The sequence below is a fragment of the Pinus tabuliformis genome, chromosome X, assembly GCF_031772625.1.
Source record: "Pinus tabuliformis cultivar Carrire ecotype Pingquan chromosome X, CPIR1, whole genome shotgun sequence".
In the NCBI taxonomy this organism is placed as follows: Eukaryota; Viridiplantae; Streptophyta; class Pinopsida; order Pinales; family Pinaceae; genus Pinus; species Pinus tabuliformis.
The window spans coordinates 922,147,379-922,173,525 of record NC_142308.1 but is presented as its reverse complement, the minus strand read 5'-3'; the positions used below and the strand labels follow the sequence as shown (position 1 = coordinate 922,173,525).

General features: G+C 38.5%; 1 protein-coding gene across 8 annotated transcripts in view; it reads right to left on the bottom strand.

The window, feature by feature from the left end:
* Positions 1-26,147, bottom strand: part of ADA2B (ADA2 2B) — a 133,161-nt gene that overhangs the window by 40,260 nt on the left and 66,754 nt on the right. For 4 of the 8 annotated variants that reach the window (XM_089452927.1, XM_089452929.1, XM_089452933.1 and 1 more), the window contains 5 exons: positions 24,913-24,988; positions 24,736-24,797; positions 24,466-24,594; positions 21,136-21,364; positions 19,701-19,911 (listed from right to left, as the gene is read on the bottom strand). In XM_089452927.1, coding sequence (XP_089309053.1) covers positions 19,701-19,911; positions 21,136-21,364; positions 24,466-24,594; positions 24,736-24,797; positions 24,913-24,988 — 707 coding nt within the window. The remainder of the gene's footprint in view (positions 1-19,700; positions 19,912-21,135; positions 21,365-24,465; positions 24,595-24,735; positions 24,798-24,912; positions 24,989-26,147) is intronic. The other 4 variants (XM_089452928.1, XM_089452930.1, XM_089452931.1 and 1 more) reach the window with 3 other exon arrangements.

Sequence of the window (26,147 nt, the reverse complement as noted above, 5' to 3'; positions counted from 1 at the left end):
CAACAAAAAATTTCAGTTTAATTTGTCCTTGAATTAAACTGTGAATTAAAATTGAATTCTATTCTCATAGCAACTTGTAAAAAGTTAATTAAGTTTAATTAACTTAAGAATTTCGAGTTTGAAGTCTTTCTGTAGTCATGTATATGTTCTCCCTAAATTTTAGGAGTCCAAGATGAGTTTATTTGAGTTGTAATTAGATAGCTCAGTTTGACTGAGTTATAGACAGTTAAACTAGTTCTAACTATTTATGGAACTAATAGAGGTCTAGTAGTGAGTTGGTGCACTGGTGCATCCTCAGTGCTACTCCAGCTAACTGAAGATTTCCTCATGAGAAACTCATGCATGTCAGTTCAAAGAAAGACCCAGTTGAGACTAGAGTGCAGGGACAGTGTACTATCAGTTGTAGAATGATCTGAGTTGTATAGATCATGCATGCAATCAAAGAAGGACCTAAGTTTGGATTGTGCAGTTATGGAGGAAGGATTTCCCAATTAAATATGGGTTGATCCTCACAGGAATTGCGCAAGGAAATAGGGGCTTGGCAGGTAGCAAAAATTGGCTAAGTGTTGGTCAGTGCGGGCTTGTGAGGCAGAGAGTTGATCATACTTGTGCAGGAATTGTTCTTGTGAGAACAAGCTTTGTATTATCACTCAGATTTCTGATTAATGCAATAGATAGTCGAGGTTTTGAGCAGTGGCTTTCCCTAGAGAAACAATTGTGTTATGTGTCTTTGATTATCTTCCTCTTGTCGATTATTGTTTTCATCGATCTATTGGTTTCCGTTGTTTAAAGAGTAGAGTAGATTCTTGTCTTGTGTTTTAGTACATTACATGAGCTGTGAATCTATAGGAAAATCTACAATTCCTTGTTATTTCAGTTATTAGAATAGGTTTTATTTCAGCAATTTTATTTCATATCATTAGATTAGTTTTATCTCAGTATTGTTAGAATAGTTTCTATTTACAGAGCTTCTATTGCAAAACTTGATATTATATGATGATTTTTAATTTGATTTACTTTGTTTAATGTGGATGTAGATTCTGGATTCTCCCACATGTCCCCATGTAGAACCATATGTTGACCACTCGTGTGTCAACCACCCCTTGAGCAAAGTTCAGTGCAGAGCAGTCATAAGATTTTCAGATTTCATCATCATCTTACAGCTTTCGGTCTTCATATTGTAATCCAAATTTTGTTGCCCTATGGGCCTTGATGTAAAAATGATTCTAGTATGTTTATAAATCCATGTAAAACATCTAGGTTGATAGAGAGATAGGCCAACCTTCTTCATTTCCAATTTGAGAAGCTTGACCCTTAAGCAACGGTTAAAACGGGTGACCTTGCAGTTCTCTTCTGGCTGAGTCCCTTGTAGGAATGAAGGCACTTGGGTTGCTAGAACTCCTAGGTAGGTATCGTTATTGAGGCCTTAGACTCCTTCACTGATAGTTCTCCCAACAACCATGTTCTTAAGACTTGCTTCGATAATTGAGGAGAAGGCTTTCACCTTAGAATAGGCATATAATTAAAATTAACCAATATCTTGCATCTCACATAGGTAGATCTTGCATTCATCATCTTTTTGCATTTCAATTGGTTATTGTAATTGGTATTGTGACCTCATTTCTTACTTGCAAATCTTATATTGTTGTACTTATCATTTTCAAGTCTATAGCTTACTAAATATTATCTTTACTTGAAGTACAACTCTTATTTTTATTGCAAGCTTATCTCTTATTGCTCATATATCCAATTGTTTTAATCTCTTGATATCTCGTACTAACTTTGTCATGCAGCATTACTTGTCTTGTGACTTGAGATATCATTTATTTTGTGCGAGTACTTTAATAATTAATTCATATTTTGAGTATTGTTATTAAGACATCGGTCTCTCACTCTTTATCATTTTAAGTGCCTCACTGATCTAATTGAATCTATTTTTAACATTCACCTTGCTCAATAATAATAATCTCAATTGCCAATTAACTTTAAGTCAAGTTGCCCAGAGGAGTAACTGCGTTGCCCTTAGTTTCCTAGAACTTCTTGTTCCAACAAGTTTTCCTCTTTCATTTACCTTTAGGGACTACCCCCGAATAGCTTGTCTAGGAAAGAGCTTAAACAGAGTAAGTAGGGAATAGGTGACAACCCCTACTCTGAACGTTGTGCCTTAGGTGTACACTTTGGGCTACAACGCATTCAATGATTAAACAATTAACTTTTCACTTGGGTCTTTGCCCATGACTTTGGGCACAAATCCCAGCACTTGGGTACATTTCCCATGAAGCTCCATTTTCATGGGTCAACTCCTCACAAACCCAGTACCCCAAGGGTTGTGGGAGTACCTCCCAAGCTACACATTTCAACACATCTATCGTTGTTTTTTGATGTAGCTTCGAAGGGTAACCCCAAGTTGGCAGGAACGAGAAGGGTAATCCTTCGCCCCGCTGAATAGAGAGATATACAATTTGCCTAGCGCCTGGGTCTATGACAAGCAACCAAGCAGAATATTTAGCTCTCTAGAAAAGGCTCGAAATCGCCATAGACAAAGGAATCTTTCGATTATTGGTATTTGAAGATTCAATGTTGGTAATCAAACAGGTTCAGAAACTTAAGGAAATTCGAAGTAATGTTATTCACAACATACTGTCAAGGATCAATATGCAATTGAGGTTATTTGAGGAGGTTAAATTTTTTCATATACTCTAACATTTGAATAAAGAAGCAGATGCTTTAGCCAACAAAGGATCCAGGATGGAACAAGGCGTGACGGAGATGGATGATCTCCATTTATCTTATGTCCCATTACCATGATCTGCCGACAAATTATAGAGAAAGAGATAGGGCATTTTGGTCGTCCATTGGAAAACCAATTGGACAATCCAAAACAATATCATTTATTTCTCCCAGATTCAATCTTGTGCCAATCTCAAGGTAGATCGGATCAGAGGCGGAAGTTAACTAGCCAAATGGAGCTAGAGTACGCAAATCATTATGACATATGCACAAGACCCTTACACAACTCCAAGAGATGAGATATTTGTCGATCAATCGGGTCTCGCAAATAGGAGGGGTAACTCCATTTAAATGTGTTTGGTATCTCAAGAAGGTACCTAAGTCTCAGGCATTCAGAAATAAATGTGAAAATCCTCTACAGCAAATGTGCATTAATGAAAGTTGTTGGAGTGAATCGCAACCTCGGTGCCATGGATTGGGTTGCTCTTGCATTGATTACATACAGTTGGTGACGTCACTTCATAAGTGGAGCTTTATTTATTTATTCGGCTCCAGAAATTGTGTGTCTATCGCTTTTGTCAATCAGTAGTGAAGCAAGCTTGCTTCTTGCAGACATAATAGAAAGGGTTCAACTTTGCAGGTCAGGTTCAATGGCATCTCTAGACCAGCATTCCCTTGAACAAGGTCTGGCCCGGATGAATCAATTAACTAACAAATTGTCGGAAATAGTAGTCTCATTGTTGGAACTCACGAACCGACGAAACAATCCAGCAGACAAGGAAATGGCCTTGTAACTAGTTCTTTTGGACAAGAAATTTGAGTTGCTTCAGATGAAATTTGAAAAACTCCAGGCTTTCATGGAGGTGGAGGCAACAGTCTTAAACATCAGAGTAGGTAGATTGGAAGTTGTGTTCAGTTAGGTATTGAAGAACAATCAAGCGGAATTGGAGACAAGTGCAATCCAATCAAGGAAAAGGAGTTTTGGCGTTGTCGATCGAGCCCTGGAAGTTTTTGAACAAGCTACAGACCCAAGAAAAGCAGCCCTACAAGCTGGGACATCTGGTTCAAGTCACTCCTATAGACTTAGTTGATGTATTGCAAGTACATTTTGTTGTTAGGCATCTTCTTTAGAGTCTATGGTAGATATCAGTGTTGGAATGTAGTCAAAAGATCTTCTAGATGTAGGGAAATTCCTCATTGGAGGGGAATGTACAGTGAAATTTTTGAGAAGCTTGAAAATGTAAAGGTACTGGCCTAGAATCTAGTTTTTCTTTTTAATATAAAAATCTCTACCCATTCCAATTAAAAAAATTGACTAAGGGGGAACCAGTTGATTTAAGGCGGAACCAACCAAATTTTGCTAACATGTTCCAAGGATCATTTTTGTATAAATTCCCCATAATTTATTAATAAAAAATGGCTGGAAATTTGTTATGGAATTTTATCTAAAAATTACGGTAATTGGTTATTATTTTTCTTGTACGAATTTAAATAAAATGTGGGTTCTCCGAATTTTTCATGTTTAATTTAATGAATTTCATGAATTATTTCTAAAACTTTTTTGAGGAAACTTGGGAAGTCTGAGAAGATTACAAAATAATTTAAAAGGGGATATCACATTTTGCTAGATTACGCTATACATATACCCATAGATTCTTAAACATATGCCTCATATTATCCAATTTTCCTTTCTCTTTTCAATTCTCATCAAATAAGGAAGGCAACCATCAAATCCTCAATATCAGTTTCAACCTAAATTAGTGAATCAACCAACCCAAAATGGCAATCCAACTCCTAAAATGTAGGAAATACGAAGAATGAAGGGAACTACTAAGAGACTACTACCAACCATAGCATTCCTAAAAATACGCACTATTAAAAATATCACTCACATGTCAATAAAATTAGATCTCATCAGACTCATTTTTCTGCAAGGAATCCAAATATATGCTCGAAATCCACATCGAAGCCCTAAAACCCCAATTGATAAAAATAGCAATATCATGAAAATGCTCAATGTCGCCCATAAAAGCTTATTCGCATCATGAGGCTCACATAGACCAATAGTAGGTGTTCAACTCTGACATGTGGACCTCATAACCTTGGCTCCTAGAAAATAGGAAAACTGCTAATAATAGCAATTCTCCAAATCCAATGAATATGCCTCTAAAGTGGACCCACCACTGTGAAACCTAATGCACTTGTCACTAAACACCAACCTAATGAAAGCTAGCAATCTCTTAAACCTCCATTTGCACAAGCAAATTTGCGGGTTAATAATGGCAACACAAGGGGGCAAGATCCCCATGTGGGATGTTTAGAACCTCAAGATCTTCGTGCTCTACAACCGTAAATAACTGATCTATAAAAAATCTGGCCTGCCAACCACTATTGTTCTTGTTCACTGGACAACATAATCAAATGCATAGTGCCTTTAATTATCTATTGTAATGAGAACTCAACCATACATTCTTCTTTGCAACTTCAACCTGCAACCCACCTATCTGCATGCTCCTCCGACAGGAAAATGGGTTGAAATCAACAAATGGGAGAAAGCCACCTCATGATATGCCAACAAGGAAAACACCTACAACAAGATGACACCATATCCCTAAGGTTGAATGAGAAGCTCTCTTACCAAAAATGACAACTTGATGCAGTAAATGAAGAGACTAAACCATCAAGTGACTCAAGATTCATCCCATTGTCTCTTTAACATAACCTAAACCTACTAAACTCAAAAATCACAGTGTTAAAAATGGTGTTTGTTGCCACAAAATCTAGCAGGCCTAGTGCAAAGCTCCATTAGGCAGAACCAGACCTTCAAGAAACAAGAGAAAGGGTTGCCATTGTTACCTCAACAACCTTTCTCTCGCTCTTTAACAGTATTTTACGATGAAGGTGGCTTCCCTAAATCACCTAAAGGATACTCAATTATTATTGCTCAAGGTGATAAATATTGAATTTAATAAATGGAATAAGCATCGGCATAGCCCAAAAAGGCCTAGATATTCTATGTCAATATTTGAGTACTCTACTTCAAGGCCAAAAGGACAATCGTTATAAGTAAGGTTTTGTTGATTTGCAATCATAGGGTACACGATGTCATATAACAGGGAAGGAAAAGGCCTATCAAGAATATTCAACAAAGAGGGAACATGACCTTCCAATAGATACTAGGAATCGTTCTAATAAATAGAATTTTCTAGCTGAAAAGTATGCATAAATAGTAAATAGGGATGAATCAACAACAAAGAAAGAGGTTTAACCATGCAACAATACTAGTTTTTGCTTTTGTATAATTTAATGATGTCATTTCTAATGTATGGGCAACAAATATCCAACAAAATTTCAGATTTATACAATTTTCTACCCTAAAACTCTAGCCACTAACCCTAGATGTATAGGAACAAAGGAAAAAGATGGAAATTTAATTAATTTTATGGATGTTCAACACAATAATGATTAGTGTCTTATCCTAAATGGGCTTAATGGAGTCTTCTAGGGTTAAATTCAATGAGAACAATTTAAATAAGGTGAGGGAGAATGACTAGGGCATCCACTTTTAAAACTCTACCTATTTTCCTTGTAAGGGGAGAAACTATATATAAGGAATGCACAATCATAGTTTCCTTATAAGCTTCAAAGAGAACAATTTTGCAGGACATAATGGAGCAAGATTTCATCATAGATTTAGCATTTAGTCAAGGAATAAAATAGAAACCCTACTTCACACATACAATACGCAAAATATAGAAGATAAAGCATGAAACTTACAACATTCTCTGAAGTACTTCTTTCAATACTGGCAAAACATCTCCACACGGAGATTCATCTCCAAGAGAACTCGCACCATAGAAAAGTCACATCTTGCCCAAGTAGCAAAAATGACTAATTCGCACTCATTTACAACGGAAGAGTGATAAATATGATGATGATCCAAATGAAATAAGGGGAGCCTCTACTTATATGAGGCTTGCAACCCTTTAGTTTTAAAAATTTACAAGTAAAACCCCTAATACAAGTTTTCTTAAGTGTTCAATGACTAAGAGGTTACAAGGCAACCTCATAATAGCTCAAAAACATAATAAATAATGCCAAAATAGCCCACACGTTTAGGAAAAGAGGCTCCTTCACTATGACATCATCCTCCAAGGGAGCTGAAAATGCCACAAGCAGTGTTGCAAGAACCATCCCTCCCCCCAGTTTAGGAGGCGAATTCGCATCCCAAACAGATCCACGGGTGATCCTCGAGAGAAATCGCAGTTCCGCCCTTTTTTCGTGGTTCCTAGACTTTCGAAACCATGGTTCCAAAAACTGCTTGCACAAGGCATTTTTTTCGGAATTTTCAAACTGCTATGTGAGGACCCATGCTTCCCAAACACTCCCAAGGTGCTCCCTTGATGCTTCCTAGATGCTCCCTAATGGTAATGTTAAATTCTTAAAGTAAAAGTGACATTTTACTTAAATTTTTAACATTACCATGAAATAACTTTGAATGTTTGAGAGTGGTTCCAACCTCATTGGACTTAATATGGATAAAATGGAATTTCATATCTCATTCAAACTTCAGCAGACTTAATAGTTTTCAGGATTTAGGGATCAATGGGATTGTGGCATTTCATTATATTATATCATGTATGAGGGTATGTAATTGCCATTTAATCAAGAGCACCAAGCTCTATATGTACCCCAATGTTGGTGGTGTTGATTGTTGAACTCCTTTGTCATGGCCTTCGCAAAAATGTACCCTTCACTCAAGTCAAAATCATTGATCGGGCATGTTAAGATTTTTCTACCATTTTATAAGACTTGGATTTGGCAGTTTGATCAAAATTGGGAAACGTTGACTAATATCCCTAGAGAATCGAAGTAAAGGCAAAGGCTAGACAAGAGGAGAGGAATCTAGATTCTAGATGGTTGATGCTTGAATAATTAATCATTAATGTACTATGGATGCATTTCTATCTTGATTTGGGTACAATATGCATGCTCTAATATATTATACAACTACTTTGGCACTCTAGATGTTTTTTTGAATGTAAATACAATGAGATATATATATATATATAATAAACGTTTTTGGGACGCTCCACTTCCGTGGATTTTTGGAAAATGATGCTTCTGATGCTTCGCTTCCAAAAAATGTCCCCACTTCATCCATGCTTCGTGCAACCTTGGCCACAAGCAAGTGACAAATAGGTCATGAGTGGTCCATACTCCAAGAAATAGCTCAAGGTTCATGGGTATGCCTCCAAAGTGCCCCCAACACCATGATGTCATCACTAAGGGGCCCTACGTCACCCTTTTAAGGGCCAAAGGGGTGACATGTACCAATATGCTCAAGCATTGGGGTCTATTAGTGATATGCAAGCCCTCCCTTGTCATCTCAAGGACAGCCATCATCATTTGGGCTCTGGGACAAGCAACATCCATCAAACAGCATCAAGGCCAGTCCGGGGGCGTCTTAGGTCCATTTTGGCACCTTATCAATAAAACCAACACAAAGCCTTAGTGGCTCAACGTTTCATCATCCAAGGGTATTGTAGAGTGTCAAGTACCATGTGGAACCATCTCATATCCCAATGCTCTACTCTGGAGGGGCAATGATGCATCAACAAGATCATAGCTACTCTATAGTTTTAAAATTGGCAACTAGTGCCAAACTCCATGTGGGTCATCTTATTTATGGCAGTTGATATTATTCTTGGATTCCTCTCTTCGAGAGGTGTAGGATTGATCTAAAGATCATCCAATTCCAACATGTATTTATGAAGATATGAATTTATTTGTATTATTGATAATTTGTCAAGGTCGGCCAGCAAGCAAATTACCCCCAGCTCAACCTCAACGTTGCATTATAAATAGAGGTGACCTCAAGTCATTTGAGACACACATCCCTCATGATCTCTCTCCACTCGTTTGGGTTTGTGGAAAGAGAGGTCAAGAGGGAGACCTTGGATCTAGCCATCATAATGAAGCCCTAGCCGCAGTCATGAAGCCCTAGCCGCAGTCAATGAAGCCTAGCCACAATCATGAAGCCTTAGTCGCAGTCAATGAAACCTAGCCACAGTCATGAAGCCTAGCCGCAGTCAATGAAGCCCTAGCCGCAGTTTATGGAGCCCCAGCTGCAGCGAGACGAGGAGAGACCTAGCCGCAACAAGAGGAGACCTCAACATAAGCGTGAAGAAGTCTAGATGGAGAGCGTGGAAATCTTTGTGTGTTGTAGGTGACAGCATGGCAAATAAGGCAGCCTTAAGGCTTGAATTAAAGGGTTGTTAGCAAGGCTGGAAGTTACAGTCATAAGGAGAAGCATTGTGTTGGAGAAGTTTGTATTCAAGACAACGTAGGGCAGAATAGGTTATGCATTTAGGTGCTTCCAAGAGTATACTGTTAGGCCAAGATCTTCACGAAGGAAACGTTCCCATTTGAGTGTCATTTGGGCAAGCCGAAAGCTACAGCGAGCTGTTCTGCTAGGCCACAGGCCATAACTCACAAACTAGAGGTTGAGTTAAGAGCTGTCAAGGGTGGACAACACCTTTAGAAGGTAGTGTAGCATGAGAGAAGGGCCTCCAAGGTAAAATGCAGTCCTAAAAGGACTTGTCTCCTCACTGTGTGGTGGAACTAAAGCTACAGGACTTGCCCTAACCTATAATGTAGCAAACCTCAGTGCTAACATGTTATAGCAAGGGCTACTAGTTTGATGAACTCAAAGGGTATGCTACAGCACTCTTAGTGATTGGTTGAAGACTATCATGAGAATTCAGGGCAACATCTTAGAACAGTCATCATTAGCAAAACGATGGACTTACTGTCGCTGTCATAAAATATCAGTTTTGTATATTTGTACTATCTCTATCTCTCTACTGAACTATTGAAGATTATAAGAAGATTTGATCAAGGGTTTCCCCACATTGGGGTTTGTCCCTGGCTAGTGCCATATCTTGTGCCCTCTTGTCTTGGCTTGTCTTCTATTGTTGATGTTTATGTTCTATCTACATTTTACTATCATGTTAATGTGACTGCTAAATTGGTCATTGATATTGGGCTAATTAAGAAATTGAAGTAAATTGCACTTAAGCATAGAACATACCTAAATTAACATATAGACTAGGTAAAACGACCTCTAAAATGCTACTACAAGGGATAGGAATCATCGCCCAAGAGGCCTCTACTGTTGTGATAACACCGCCTAACAAAACCTTCCCAAGATCAAGTGCAATCAACAATCATTAGGGCAGTAACATAAATGCATCATAGTAAACCATAACTAACGTTAGGGACACAACAATACTTCACACAAAGCCTACCTTCAAATGTCTAACTAGATCAAGTCTCGTAAACAAGTTACCTCCTTAGGGATGGCTAGATCAATAACCCTATTAGGTGTGTCCCATGTTAGCCCATCAATCCATAGGTGTGTGAAAATGGTGGTTGCAAAGTGGGAGGGACGTAAAGGCAAGGTGTCATAGCCATGTGACTAGCTAATGGAGGTCCAACATCATGAGTGTATATATGTGAGGGATCAATCATAAAGGCATGAGTTACCCCTTTCCTCAGCGCACTTTTTCCATCCCTCTGGTGCACCTTTTACTTCTTTATGCATTAGAAGGAATTTCAACCTAAAAGTGGCCTCCTAAGGAAAAATAATAAAATAAGTGTCATGAATTTTGGAGGGAAAAGAAGAAAACTACTTTTTTTAATGTATTTTTGGCTTATCTCCTTATAGGTTTACTCAAATTTCAAGTGCAGACACTCATTGGATGCGGAATTAAATTTTTCATCCAACGAGTACCCATTATGCATACTTTTGAGAAGACCCACTGATAAAAATTATAGATACATTAAAAAACGCATTGATATCTGCAATTTTTATCAATGTGGGTCTTCTCAAAAGTACACATAATGGGTACTCGTTGGATGTAGAATTTAATTCCTCATCCAACGAGAGTCTGCACTTGAAATTTGAGTAAACCTATAAGGAGATAAGCCAAAAATACAATTAAAAAAGTAGTTTTTTTTTATTTTCCCTCCAAAATATTTACATGTAACTCTTTTTAAATTTAAAGGATTTTGATTGGTTTACATATTATGTACGTGAAAATTTCATGGGCACTTTTAGACTAAAATTTCCTCTAATCATTTGCCTTTATTTGGGTGCATAGCTCGAAAGCCTAGGCTTGCTTTTGAGATTTTCCATTACCCCTTTTGAATGAGTCAATTTATTGCTCATCAATGTTGGGACAATACAAAAATTCCTTTTTTTTATGAAGCATCATGTGCTTGAGAAAATCGGTGATGACTAATGAGAGGGCTAGAGCTCATGCTAGGCTTTTGCCCACACGCTAAATAATTGTCTCAACCATCTTTTTTATTTAATCTTTTTCTTACATTGTGGAATTCTTGTGCTTTTATCTTTGTTTTAGCTACATCAACCTCTATGGACAACTTTTTCGAACTCGAACTCAAGGATGAGGATGAAAGGTACCAATTACAATGATCAATGTCCACCACCCCTAAGAATGGAGATGAATAATAGGGAAAATGGAACGTGGCACGTATGAAATATCTTAAACACACTACTTCAATCAGTGTCTCTCCAATAGTTGATCCAGATTTAAACAGGAACGCAATAAAATACAGAGATAACCATAAAGACAGATATGCAGTGGAAATAATACTTCATTTCATTAATGTAAAATACTGAAATATGCTTACAAACAGAAATGGAAATAAACCAGCTAGGGCGATGGTAGCTTATCTCTGAGAAGAGATGTGGCGGCTAGATGCCTCTGAACTGTGTTACAATGAGGCTCAAAGGTCTATTTATTGTTGAGAAACAATGGAAAACCCTTAACATCCCAAAACCTAACCCTAAAAAAAGAAACGCCAAATTGTGGGCCCCGTTTTGGGTAAGTTGGTAATCAACTTCCTGGGGTCGTAACTTTGGCACCCGATCTCCGTTTGACGCGTACAATAGCTCGTTAGAGAGATCTATCTGAGCACTACAACTTTGGGAAGAGCAACATCAGTCCATGGACCCATGTTGCTCCCAGATTTCCCAGAAAACGTCGTTTAGGGCCTCAAAACGGCTCCGAAAGTTCAGGACCCGAAAAACTGTTAAAAATAATAAATTGTGCTACAAATAAGAAAACTGAAAAGCTGAAAGAGACAGTTGTGGGGGTCCAAATGGGATAGGTGGGTGGCCACCAACTTCCACCTGGATCATTCCTCCCCCCATAGGAAGCAATGGTCCCCATTGCATTGAGTTCCTCCATCTGCTGAACTTGTTCCCGGGTGAGTTGTTCTGCAATCTCGGATGTGTCCAGTAATGGTGGGAAGCATGGTCGAGGGCGGTACACATTGAAAACTTGGTGCAGGCGAAGGAAGGGAGGAATGTTGTGCTCCAAAGCATTATTTCCCACAGCCTTGATAATGGTGTAAGGACCATGTCGGCATGGTCGGAGCTTCTGATGGGCTCTTGTAAGGCGTTCTTTCTGCAGATGTAACCAAACTTTGTTGCCCACTTGAAGTTTATGTGGTACCCTTGTGGGTGAGGAGAAATTGTTCATGTGTTCTGTCATGACCATATCCCTTTGTTGCTGCTGTTGCATGGAGGAACCCTTCACGGGGGTCATGGATGTGGTGACGATCTTCCCCTTACTTTGCGAGCGAACCAGACAGAAAATGAATTTCCTTATTTGGGAGATGAGCTTACTGCCTTTCTTAGTAGAGATCAAAGAGGTGGCGGTAGGTGGGGCTACCTCCGTTATCCTATATAATGAATTATCCAAAGAAATAATGACAACGCGAGGCTGATAACGAATTATCCAAAGAAATAATGACAGCGCGAGGCCTTGACTCATACACAGCGTGTCGCCTCCACAAGTATGGCAAGCCTAATAATACATCACAAACATCCAGAGGTGTAACATCACAAAATACCTCGTCTATAAAGGGCTTGATGCTGTAGGGAAGGCGGCACTGTTGGCAAACTTTGAGATCTCGTCCTTCATGAAGCCACCCGATATTGTACGGTTGCGGCTGTGGTGTAGTTGGTAGGCCCAACCACTTCACGACCTCTGCTGAAATGAGGTTCTTTTGGCTGCCACTATCGACAATGAATTGCAGCGGCGAACCCTTCACCCACATCTGTGAGTGGAAAAGACGCTCCCCCTCCTCTAGGTCTTCGGGCTCATTCTTCTGGATCTTGGCGGTGGCAACAATGACGTTGGGCTCCGCATCAATGATCTGCTTCCCTTTGCCATTCCCCTTGTCGGGTTCTGACTCAGGGTTGGAACATGCATTTGATTTTGAAGCCTTCAACTCGGCCACCAGCGACTGCTTGGTCCGACACTCACTTGTGTTATGAGTGGGACTCTTGTGGAACTCATACCACTTTCCTGTGTCCTTCTTCGACTTCGTGGTGTTGTTCTTTTCTTGCGGCTTCGATGGGTTGTCTTGGGTCACCCCGCCTTGGCTTTGTCCTTTGGTCTTCGGATTTGCAAATATGAAGTCTCGCTTCTTCTGTTTGAACTTTTGCCCAATTTTGATAGCGTATTGGTAAGTCGTGCCAAGCGAGGAGATGTTCAGGAACTCCATCTCTTCCTGGATGTATCTGTGTAGGCAGCCACGATATTTGAGTACCAGATAAAGCTCAGAATCTTTGATACCCAACTGTGTGCGAAGGGTATGAAAAATGTTGGTGAACTCCGGCACATCTTGGTCCCTTCCCTACTGCAGTGTGGTCCACTTTATGTATTTGTCCTCATAGCTTTTGACAGGGTAGTACTGCTCCTTGATGGCATCCTAGAAAGAATTCCAAGTGGCTGCAGCTAAGAACAGTGAGTCTGTACTTTCATCCTTCTGCTCGCAGTAGGTTTCCCACCAGTCCTTGACGTGGGGGGCTACTTTGAGAAGAGCGAAAACAATCTTTTCCCAACTCGAAAATTCATGAACAGAAAAATAACCCTCTAGCAGATTTAACCATTTATCTACGGCATCTGCGTCTATCTGACCCTCGACTATGGGGATTTCAAAATTAACTTGTACCTTAAAGGGCATGGCATTTCCAGAATAGCTACTGGAAGCCGATGCGTCACCTCTGGGTAGCCGTTGAAGGATCTGCGCAAAGTTGTCCCTCATCGCGTTCCTTTGTCGCTCGAGGGCTTCTTCAAGCAAGGTTATAATGGGATCTCCTGCCCCCTCGTCTTTCTTTTCATCCGCCATGGGAGGCCATCAGGATTTGCGAGGCTAGTCTTGCAAAGGTTCGACCAGTTCAAACCCTAACTACTTATATCCCGACCTCGTCGGGGACATGCAAAGAAAAACAGAGAAAAAGCAAACCGCTCTAATACCTCTGATCTAGATTTAAACAAGAATGCAATAAAAAACAGAGATAACCATAAAGACAGATATGCAATGGAAATAATACTTCATTTCATTAATGTAAAATACTGAAATATACTTACAAACAGAAATGGAAATAAACCAGCTAGGGCAATGGTAGCTTATCTCTGAAAAGAGATGTGGCGGCTACATGCCTCTGAATTGTGTTACAATGAGGCTCGAAGGCCTATTTATTGTTGAGAAACAATGGAAAACCCTTAACATCCCAAAACCTAACCCTAGAAGATGAAACGCCAAATTGCAGGCCCTGTTTTGGGTTAGTTGGTACATCAACTTCCTGGGGTCGTAACTTTGGCATCCGATCTCCGTTTGACGCGTACAATAGCTCGTTAGAAAGATCTATCCGAGCACTACAACTTTGGGAAGAGAAACATCGGTCCATGGACCCATGTTGCTCTCAGATTTCCCAAAAAACGTCGTTGAGGGCCTCAAAACGACTCCGGAAGTTCAAGACCCGAAAAATTGTTAAAAATAATAAATTGTGCTACAAATAAGGAAACTGAAAAGCTGAAAGAGACAGTTGTGGGGGTCCAAATGGGATAGGTGGGTGGCCACCAACATCCACCTAGATCAATAGTGCCCTTCCTAAAACCCTAAGGCCTCAGAGGAGGTCCCACTAGACTAGAGTCACAAACTAACCTCCCAAGTGAAGCGAGGGAACAAGAATACAGACAAGATTGGCCAATTATCCAATTGGCCCCTTAATTCATATTAATATGCCTGTAACATTAAGTGAAAGCACATGACTACAAAATGGTTAATGTGCTTGCTAATGGATGACCCACCTTCATTCAAGAAGGAATGTCGGATTGTAGAGAGATATGACCAAAGCTTTGCTTGCTTTTGAGATTTTCCATTATCCCTTTTGGATGAGTCAGTTTACCGCTTAGCACGGTTGGGACAATACAAAAGTTCCTTTTTTCGATGAAGCATCATGTGCTTGAGGAACTAGATGGTGGCTAATGAGGGGGGTAGAGCTCATGTTAGGCTTTTTCCCACATGCTAAATAAATGTCTCAACCATCTTTTGCATTTTATCTTTTTCTTTCATTGTGGATTTCTTGCACTTTTATCTTTCTTTTAGCTGCATCAACCTCCACGGATAAGTTTTTCCCACACTCAAGGATGAGGATGAAAGGTGCCAATCACAATGATCAATGACCACCAGCCCAAAGAATGGAAATGAATAATGGGAAAAAATGGAATGTGGTATGCATGGAATATCTTAAACACACTACTTCAACCAGTGCCTCAACAACAGTGCCTTTCCTAAAACCCAAATGCCTCCAAAGAAGTCCCACAAGACTAGAGTCACAAACTAACCTCACAAGTGAAGTGAGGAAAAAAGAATACACACAAGATCAGTCAGTTATCCAATTTGCCGCTTAATTCATATTAATATGCTTGTAAATTTTAAGCGAACGCATATGATTGCAAAATGGTAAATGTACCTGCTGATGGATGACCCACCTTCCTTCAAGAAGGAATGCCAAATGAGAGTGACATCTGACCAGAGCAAGAAGTGGAAGATCCTGGCAATATGTTATGTGCTGATCTTATAGGACTGCTGCCTGGTTTGCTCCCCAAGGAGGCAAAAAGTTTTCTCCTATGGGTTACCCACTATTTGGTGGGTGACTGTGCCCTCATCCAGGTTTGTCCTGGAGTGATCATCAAGCCAATGATAACGGTACTGATGACATTGTACTTAAGGGTTTGACTCAAAACATGACATTTTTAGCTGAACTTGAAACACAATAAGGGAAATAAAAAAACCTACACATGCAAAGCATTTATTACAGAAGGAAACTATCCTTTCTGTGCTGACTAAACATAAGGAAAAAATAACAGAACTGTAATCTGAAACTGGCAGCAGCAAAACGGAAAGGAAATCAGTGAAATGAAAGTAACCTACAAGCTGACCTAAGGCAGGAAAAGTTGACAAAACTGTAATTTCAAAATGACAGCAGCAGACATAAAATATTATAGTTTACACAAATTTAAAAAATTAAAAGTTTAGAAAATTAAAAATTAAAAAAATATAAAAGTAAAAATCAAACAAACAAAAACAGCAAAAGAACAGTAATAGGGAATGGTGATAAGTTCGTAACTACCTGCAAAAACCCAAAATTTTGTCTGTTGATCACTTATGCTAACCATGCAGATTTCTTGAGTGTTGATAACGTACCATCACTATGGACACCTCCCTATGACTGGAAAAGCACCAATCCAAATGGTGTAACTAGCAATGTCCATAGGCTAATTACTCAGTCATTTCATAGGTTTTTTTTGGAGCAGATCCGAGAGATATCATGGATGAAAACGTTCAATTATAGTATATTTGTGTCATAGCAGCAAGAACCAATCAGGTAAGACTTCAAGAAGGAATGCCATGTTGAAATATGTAACTAAGTTCGGTCTTCATAATGACATGTGCAATCATGAATTTATGTAATTAAGAAAAATAAAATTATTTTATGCTTGAGACATGGGTTTCATGCTCAACTAATTTTATTTTATAGATGAAGCTCCCATTGTGAACTATTTGGATGGGTCATTAAGTCATAAAGTCAATTAAGTCATTGTCATGTATTGAAGACCCATTTGGGCATGTTACATATTGTAAAAGAGAACTTATTTTAGTCATAAAGCCTCCAAGACCTTGTCACAAGCACTCAATCAAGTTGGCCTTACAAAATAAGATTTAGATCATTCTAGAAGGTGATGTCAGCCTAGACACTAGCACAAGTTGGCTTATTTCCCATGGGCAGACTACTATATAAGGGAGGACTCAGCCTTACGTGAAGACAATTCATTCAAGCATCTGAAATAGAAGATCAAGTGTGAGGAAGACAAGAAGAAAAGCCTCTCATCAAGCGAAGAAGGGAGAAGAAGGAGCTGAAGTAATTTTCATCTATTTTGGGGCAAATACCTCTCACACATGCGAGGAAGATTAGTACCACCTGCTGCAGAAGAAGCCGAGTTATTACAGTCATCCTAGGAGGTCGAATCAAGGAAGAAATCAAGTCACTTATCAAGCCGAATTGCAGGAGGAGATACTATCTAAGCGAAAGAAATCAAGGGATAAAATAATTGTTTGTCCCTCACACGTGTTGCAACTAGGGTTTCTGAAGAGGCCAAGAATTGCAGGTTTGTGTCAATAGGCCGAAATCTGAAGAGAAGTCGAGATCTATGGTAAAGCAGTCAGTTTGACTAGTGTTGATTCAAGGAAGAAGAATTGTTTTAAGGAAGCCTTGTGACTTGGTCTTGGAGAGGTTGTTAGCTCAAGGGTCCTGGTTTTGGAATTCATTATTTGAAGATTCTACAAGGAGAACAATTTGTTTGGGTTTTCCTCTCAATTTGGAGAGGTTTTGGCCCTGGTGGATCGCCTACATCTTGTGTCCCTTGTCTCATTGTTGTTCATATTTTGAGAACTGTTTGATGAAAAGAACACTGTAATAATCATACTAAAGAAGAACCTAATCAAAAGAAGTAGAAAGTATTCACAAGCAGTTATCAATTCTAGAAAAATCACCTCTTGTCTTTGCCCTAGATTTCTCAACATGCCAAATGGGAGAGAAAATTTTGACCAGAGCAAGCAGTGGAGGATTCTGGCAATATATTATGTGCTGATCATATAGGGCTGCTGGCTGGCTGGCTGTCCAAGGAGGTGAAAATTTTTCGCCTATGGGTTACCCACCACTATTTGTTGGGTAACAGTGCACTCATCCAGCACCAAGCCAATGATAACGGTAGTGATGCCATCATACTTTAAGGGTTTGACTCAAAAAATGACAATATTTTAGCTGAACTTGAAATGCATAAAGGGAAATTAAAAAACCTACACATATGCAAAGCATTTATTATGAAGGAAACTAACCTTTTGCTGACCTAAAGTAAGAAAAAAATAACAGAACTGTAATCTGAAAATGGCAGCAGCAAAATGGAAAGGAAATCAGTGAAATGAAACTAACCTACAATATGACCTGAGGCAAGAAAAGTTGACAAAACTGTTATCTGAAAATAACAGCAGCAGGCATAAAAAATTATAATTTACGATTAAAAAAAACAACCAAACAGAAGAACAGTAGTAGGTAATGGTGATAACTACCCGTAAAATCCCAAAATTTTGTCTGCTGATCACTTGTGCTAACCATGCAGAATTCTTAAGTGTTGATAATGTGCTATCACTATGGACACCCCCTTATACCTGGAAAAACACTAATCCAAATGGTGTAATTAGCAGTGTCCGTAGGCTAATTACTCAGTTATTTTGTAGGTTTGCTTGGAGCAGATCTGAAAGACATGAATGAAGACGTCCAATTATAGCATATTTGTGGCATAGCAACAAGAACCAATCAGGTAAGACTCCAATTTGCAAATCATACCCAGCCTAGTGTCTAAATCAGGCCAAGTCAACATAGCCCAGCAAAAACTCACCATCAGTAAGTCAAACTCGGCTACTATGAGTTTGCAACTTTGCCAAGTAATTCACAAGTTTTTGACACCCATTGAGTTTGACCTAGTAAGGCCGGGCCAAAATCTTATTGGACTTCACTATAGAAAATAAAAATAAAAATCAGTTATTGAGATGCACTCCACTTGAGCAAAGTGTTGAAAGCAAGCATATTGAAAGATGCTCTCGAGTCTCACAGTTATTGAGGCATTAGTAAGGAAACAATATTGTTAGTGATTTTCCTAGAATGATTTTGATGATGTAAATGTATTACAAGCTCATTAATATTGTTCCACGTTGCCACATTCATTGCACCATTCTATGAAGCATATCTATGCTTGCAACGATAACAAGGAAATGCCATTTTCTAATGCAACTGCTCATACTTGTTAAGGGACAAGTTGGCCCAATTTCAGCCATGGGGGAGCCCAAATACCCATAGTTGTTATATTGATAACACGAGCCTCCATAAGGCATCACTCACTAGATTAGATAGCTTTCTACGTTTTAGGTTTATTGACTTTATGCTTTACATATACATTGTATTTGGACAGGCCTTAGCAATTTCAATCCAACTGATGGAGATATAATTTTGCTTTGTAAATTACCATTATATTAAATTTCTCCAGGACATCTTCTATCTTGCATTTTACTAACTTCTATTATGTATTCCTTTTTTAGCATTTCATATGTTGAAATTTATCGAATCCGGAGAAATCTTCTGAACACCCTTTAAGGTTTGCACATAATATACCTATAATCAAATTGAGCCCTTTTGGTCCTTGAGACATTACTACAAAATTGTCCTTTTTTCCAACGTTCTCATGTAATCAACAAGGAAAGAGTATTAGAAAATCTCTAAAGACTCTTTCTACCTCTGAGGAGGGTATTTTGGAATCTTCTCAGTCTAGAATCATAGACCATCAAGTGACTGGAGAAGAATCCACAAACAAGCATATAGTCTGATCAACTGACTTCTTTAAAACAGGAATACACAATGGGAAACTGCTTCACATTACTCATCTTTGGCACAGATCCCTGTAAATAAATATATACTGACTTGAATTACAAAACAGTTTCACAATTTTCGAGTTCTGCCAGTTGCAGACCTGTAATTCCTGAATCCTTTGTCTCAGCTTGCGCTCCATGTTCAAACCATCAAGCAATGCATTATGCTCTTCTTGTGAATGGAAACGCATGAACACCCTACAACGCTGGTAAAGTTCTTTTTCCTCCTTTGAAAGCATTTTCTCCAGGGGCCTAGAATGAAGTAGGTCTCTTTCCAATATAAAATCTTTTCGCCGTTTTCGTTCGTCAAGCCTGTCAATCACAAAATATTATTTTTTTACAAAAATTCTTTGATATACAAACAGTGAACATGGTCATCTTAATATAAGCACGCACTGAAATACGGAACATCAAATTCCCTACTATATTGCAAGTTGTAAATTCTACATTTTCAGGTTCCAAATTCAAGATTGTAGAAGCAAATAGTGTTTTGCTTGTACGCAAAGCAAGTAATACATCTGGGTGCCACATTGAAAACAAAATCTTCCAAACGGTATATTCATTCAAGCCAAAGCATCTCATATGTCATGGGAAAAAAAATCGAGGGAACACTGCCCTCTTTTGGAAACCACCTATGATGATCTTTTTGGGAAAAATTATAATCTGTAATGATATTGAGGAAGCCTTCAATACTATATTAGTTGCATATAATTATAATTTGAGTTGCTGGAAACATCCATACAAATCTCCTAGTCGTGTCCATTTGACTGAAAAAATTATAAGCACAATATTCAGAGCTTTCTAACAGAAACATCCATTAGACAGCTGTATTAGATGGCATACATTGTTGTATGAGCAAGCTGCTGCTACTTTGATATATAGCATGGAGAATACCAGTTCATTCCCCATAATGAAAAAGGTGGTTTCATTACAATTTATAGGAAAAGGTAAAGAACTTTCCTTCAGTGATTAATTAAAAAAAATATACAGAAACTTGACTGTACAGCAAGTAACCTGCCCTGTATGTATGGAGGAACCAATGCTCCAACCTTTGTCGCAACATTATGTGTGGTCACATTTTTCCATCTGATTTTCATTAACAGCCCATTAAAAGGGTCCAGCAGAACAAGGGCGGCTTCCACTACAGTACCATATTTATTTTATTGAATGTTATACAGTCAAGAGTGAGAGCCACGGAATGCCCAAAACTCAGAAGCATTATTAGATAAGATATGGTGTTCTAAAAAGGAAAGAGATTCACAAAACTCAAACATCCTATAAGGAATGTAAGACTAGGCCATCACTCATAAGAGAACATTGTGCACAAAATGCTCTGCCAATTGGAATTTTAAATCGAAACAAGCTATCTAGTAAAGATCTTGGAAAACGAAATACTACGGTCTTCCAAAAAAAGAATGCTCACATTTTGATTTTTACATGTCATAACATTTTAGCACAGAAGAAACTGATTCTGGAGTCCGTACATGTTACTTGTAAATGTAATTATGGATGCACCTCTGGGTAACTAGAACTCACCTAGATAAATATATGCGCAACATGCGTAGCTTCAATTCATGGTCTGTTTCTGAATCATTTTCCTTGAATTCCATCTCTGCCAAAGGCAACTCTGCATCATTGTCATACTCTGGATCAAACTCTTGTCTTTTAGGATTATAACCACTTAGTTCCAACAGAGGAGAACCATCTTCCCCTGATGTCTTCGGTTTTTTCCCTCCAATACTCCGATTTGTCAAAGGATCTGTAACTATGCAACACAACAGCCATCACTATAAATTCCATTCTCTAATCAGCAAAAAATAATTTCCAAACAATTAAATTTAGGAAAAAGAAAATCCAAAATTCTTATAAAAACATCTCTACAGTGATCCTGAACCCTGGTTATGAAACATGACTCAACCTTAATGTTGTTAGTTTGCCTGTTCAGTCTTAAACCTATATCATTCTCCCATATTTTTGGTATTGCTGGTTCGAACAGCAATGCACCAGACACTAATCAAACGTAAATTAGGAGGCAATATATGGAGCTTAATGAATTTTAAACATGATAAAGTGATGTGGATTTACTATGTGGAGCTTAACAAGTTATAAACATGATAACGTGATGTGGATTTACTAACTTTTACAAAAAAACTCCTAAAGCACTTGGATTATGCAGATTTCACAAGTCAAACTTGTGATTGTAACAAATCCCTGTTGGATTTTGGACAAAATTGATCGGAAAATATGTCCAAAAAAAACTAAAAAGTGTAAGGTTTAAACTACATATTTGTTTTCCGAACACACAAAAGAAAAAACATAACAAATACAAAATTATTACTTATTCAATGAAAGAGATCAATCGCATTCCATGAAAAATATGTAAGAGACATGGAATGATATTTAATTAATTTTTAAGAAGTCGAGTTCTGATAGCAAGTTGACTAAGAGTGATATTCTTCTCTCCAATCAACACTTGGAGTCTTAACTCGTTCTTCCTTCAATCAACACTGAAAACTAACTCGTTCTAACTGAACTTGTAACTGCCACCTCATTTTGTAGTCAAACTAAAGAAGACTCCAATTAACTGAACCTCCAACTCTACGCATGTGATCTTGATGATCATTCCAGTAAACTGGAAATAAACTCATCCTAACTAAAGTCTAACTCATGAGCTCGCACTCATGTTGAGAGAAAGATAAACTGAGGTCGTCACTAGCTAAGGCTCAAGCAAAAAGGCCTTTACTTGCTACATTTTCAATAGTTAATCACTTTGGAGATTAGGGTTACAGACTTACAGTTACGGATTTAGCTCAATGTAAAGTTATAAAAGAAAGGCTAGGGAGACAAGAAGGACGTAACAAGTAGTAGTGCGAGACATTGGAAGAGGCTTCTCAGTGAGTGTGTTAGATCTGAGGTGGGGCAACAAGGATATCCAAATCAGCCAAGGAAGGTTTGATCAGCTAGATCAGATCCAATGTTGTATGTATTTCCTCAATTGGGCCATTATCCCAGGACAGAAGCCCAAGTAAGTTTGGATTGTTAATGAAAAACTTTGATTGCGCAGAATATATGTGTCATTTTTATGAGACTGGTTATTTTATTTTTGGTTCCGTTGAATATGAAGAACTTAGCTATGTAAATTATTCAATAGATCTGCAATCTATTATGTTAATAATTTACCTGGTGCTAGGTTTAATGAAAATTTAACAGTATGATATGCTACTCCTTTATGAGAGAAATGGATCCTTTGTCCATTAAAAAGTGTCTTCACCTAGCCTATTTCTTCATCACCGTGAACCTTTTTAATATAAAATACTATTTTAGTTGATCATTGGGAAGCCTCCCTTGTGGTGAAATTCCACTAAAGCGCAGGAGGAATATTGCTGAGGTGACAGTGGCAATCTACTTCATTGTTGCAACAAGGTCTGGACTTTGCCTTGTGAGTCCGCTCACAAGGCCTGCTGAATAAACAATGAGGTAATAGCTCAAGCAAGGGGGGAGGTGCGCAGCGAATAGTAAACAATTAGGAGCAGAGCAACCTCGAAAAAGAAGAATAAGGTAGGGTAAAGAGTCAATATCCTAGTGCTGTATCCCTAATTCCTAGCTAAAGCAATAAGTTCTAAGTAAGGTTGGGTGTCTCTAGGGGTAACAGGCAGGCATGAAACTCAAGGCGGGTAGGGGATTCCTAGAATGGAGTAGGCTCTAATTGAGGAATCGTATTCTCTTCAGCGGTTCCAGAAGGTAATACATGGTACCCAGAAGATCCTATCCCAAGTTCATAAGGTAAAGGGAGGGGGGATAGTAGGGTAAAGGTGAATATATCCTATTAACTACCCTCCTCTGATCTGATTCCGGGCTTCATCAATGGGTTAGGGATCACTCCATCTCCTAGGGTGAAAGTAGTAAGAAAGGTAAGGGTGAGGTTGTCTAATCCGGTCCTGATAAGAGGGGAATAGTTGTACCTCCTAAGCACTTCATGAATCCAAGTGGTATAGGGAATATGTCTAAGTCTATAGGTGGGTAGGTGGGTTGATAACAGACACTAAAAGGTATAAGTAGGGCTCTTCCTAGCTCTTCCTAGCCAGTGGGTTCAAATTCCTAAAGATATCCTATCCTGAGCATGGCCAAAAGAATATGTCATAGCAGTACCCAGAAGTTCATAGTGATACCGAATTTATGAGGTAAGGTATTAGGGTAAAAGGTAAATAGTAAGAGTGCCCTCCTAACATTCAGAAAGCGAGTGTAATGATGTTGCAATGTAATATGTTCTATGTAGCAACCAATAAAATTTCAGTCATCAATATACCCATAATGGCAAAAGAAAACTATTGAAAGAAAATAAAAAACAGGTTTTATATTCTGTGATTAATAAGAAATCAGAGTGGTTCCCAATGGGATCATGATCAAATGAAGAGGATGGTGATGTGTTAGGGTGCCAACCAAAGTTCAATTCTCGAAAGATGAGATTCTAGTGGTTGGAGAAAGGTGTGAGTTCTAGGTGACTCATACACTGCTGCCATGGCAGCTTAGCCAAATGTGAGCATTGTGTTGTTCGAAAATGTGAAATCCATCTTTCAGAGGCTGGCTAAGAGATAAGATAAGATAATGTTATTAATGTCCAACATTGCAATTTGTCATTAGAAAGGCTAGAATACCTCGCAAAAGCAAGCCAATTTTAAGAAAGCACATACAAAAACAGGATAAAAAAATAAAAACAAAACAGGACGTTATAATAAGAGCAGAAAAACTGATAATAAAATAAAAATTATAGTTGAATCGCATAAAATTCTAACAGCCTGGAGCACAACATGATGATCTTCAAGACAAGCATAAAATATCAAAATCCTTTAAAAAACAATTTTTAACCTTCAGTTAATGCTGGACTTCCTGCAACAAGCCCATTGGACCCCTCCTTGACTTGCACTGCATTTGAACCCTTTTTCCCTGTGCCATTACCACGAAGGTTATTTGCCTTCTTCTCTGAATTTTCTCGTTCTGTTAACAAATTATATAAGGTATTAATCAACTTAATTTGTAATAGTGTATCTTTAGCCCATTATAACACGAGGTGAATAACCTCCTTCAGGACAATCTCAATAGATGCTATCTTCTGTCTTTTAAAAACCATCACTGCACCTGCTATTGAATTTGATGGGGAACGGCCTTCTGCTAATGAGTCTTTATTCACATCTTCCATCCTTCACAAGCAACTTGGAAATAAGATAACGTCATACTGAAACAATCATCTGTACTTGCAATTTCAGTTTTTAACTAAATTGCATATGTAACAAACTGATAAGATGAAATTCTTACTTGATCCTTAAAGGAGATACAGAAGGCTCTTCTTTGGGAGGTTTAGATAAACTCGGATCTCCATAGGCAGAAAACCCTGCATGGAAAGTCCATGCAAACCAAACATCATAGTCATTAGCAAATGTCTTAAAATAAGATTCACTCTTTACTGAACAATCTGGCATGCATAAAACTTAAAAACAAAATAGAACTGCAAATATGTTGTCCCAGATAAAATCCTAGTACACACCAAGATATCCCATAAAATACCAAGCTTCACATTTGTTGTAGTGAAGAATAGAATAACAGTACACAAGCAGCACTAAAAGTTATGAACAATCAATACTACTATGAGAATGCAGATTTTCCTCAATTTAAAGGAAGGATTTTAACATACAATATGTAAATCTAGTCTTGGCCAAAGGACGGTGTTGACAACTTCCTGGACATTCCCAAGGTGAAATAAAAGTGAAAGGCTCATTCCCAAGGAGAAAAATCTCTCAAAAAATCATGGGTCCAAAAGAAATTAATTTTCTGAGGTCCTCCATCAAGGGAAAAATCAATTTTTAAAAAAAATTGAACTTATTGACCAAGATGGTTAAGTCAAAAGGGATTTTTTGAGGAAAAAAGACGAAAAAATATTTTTTGACCAGGAAAAAAGGGCTTCATCAACAAATTCGAATTTCTTCTTCCAAATCGAGGGTCCGGATTTAATTTTGGCATGGATCAAGCAGCAACTAGCCGTTAGTCTCTAGGATCAATTCAAAATTTTGCACTTCTTTGGACCTAGCTGTTTTCCACTTGGAGGGTGTTAAAATTGGCAACTAGGGCCAAACTCCATGTGGGTCATCTTATTAATGGCAGCTGATATTTTTCTTGGACTCTTCTCGTCGAGAGGTGTAGGATTGATCTAAAGTTCATCCGATTCCGATAAGTATTCATGAAGATATGATTTTATTTGTGTTATGGGACAATTCATCAAGGTCGGCCAGCCACTAATCTGCCCCCTCTTTTGCTCCACGTTTTACTATAAAAGGAGGAGGTCTTCAAGTCATTTGTACACACACACTCTTCTTGTGATCTCTTCCTCTCCACTTGTCTTTGGGTTTTGGTGGGAGGAGAGATCCTAAGAGTAAACGCTGGCCTAAGTCTTATGATGCTCTAGCCGTAGTAAGGAGGATGCCCTAGCAGCAGTCTGGCCGCAGTTAAAGGAGGAACATCTAGATGCAGTCAAAGGGAATATGCAATTTCCTAAT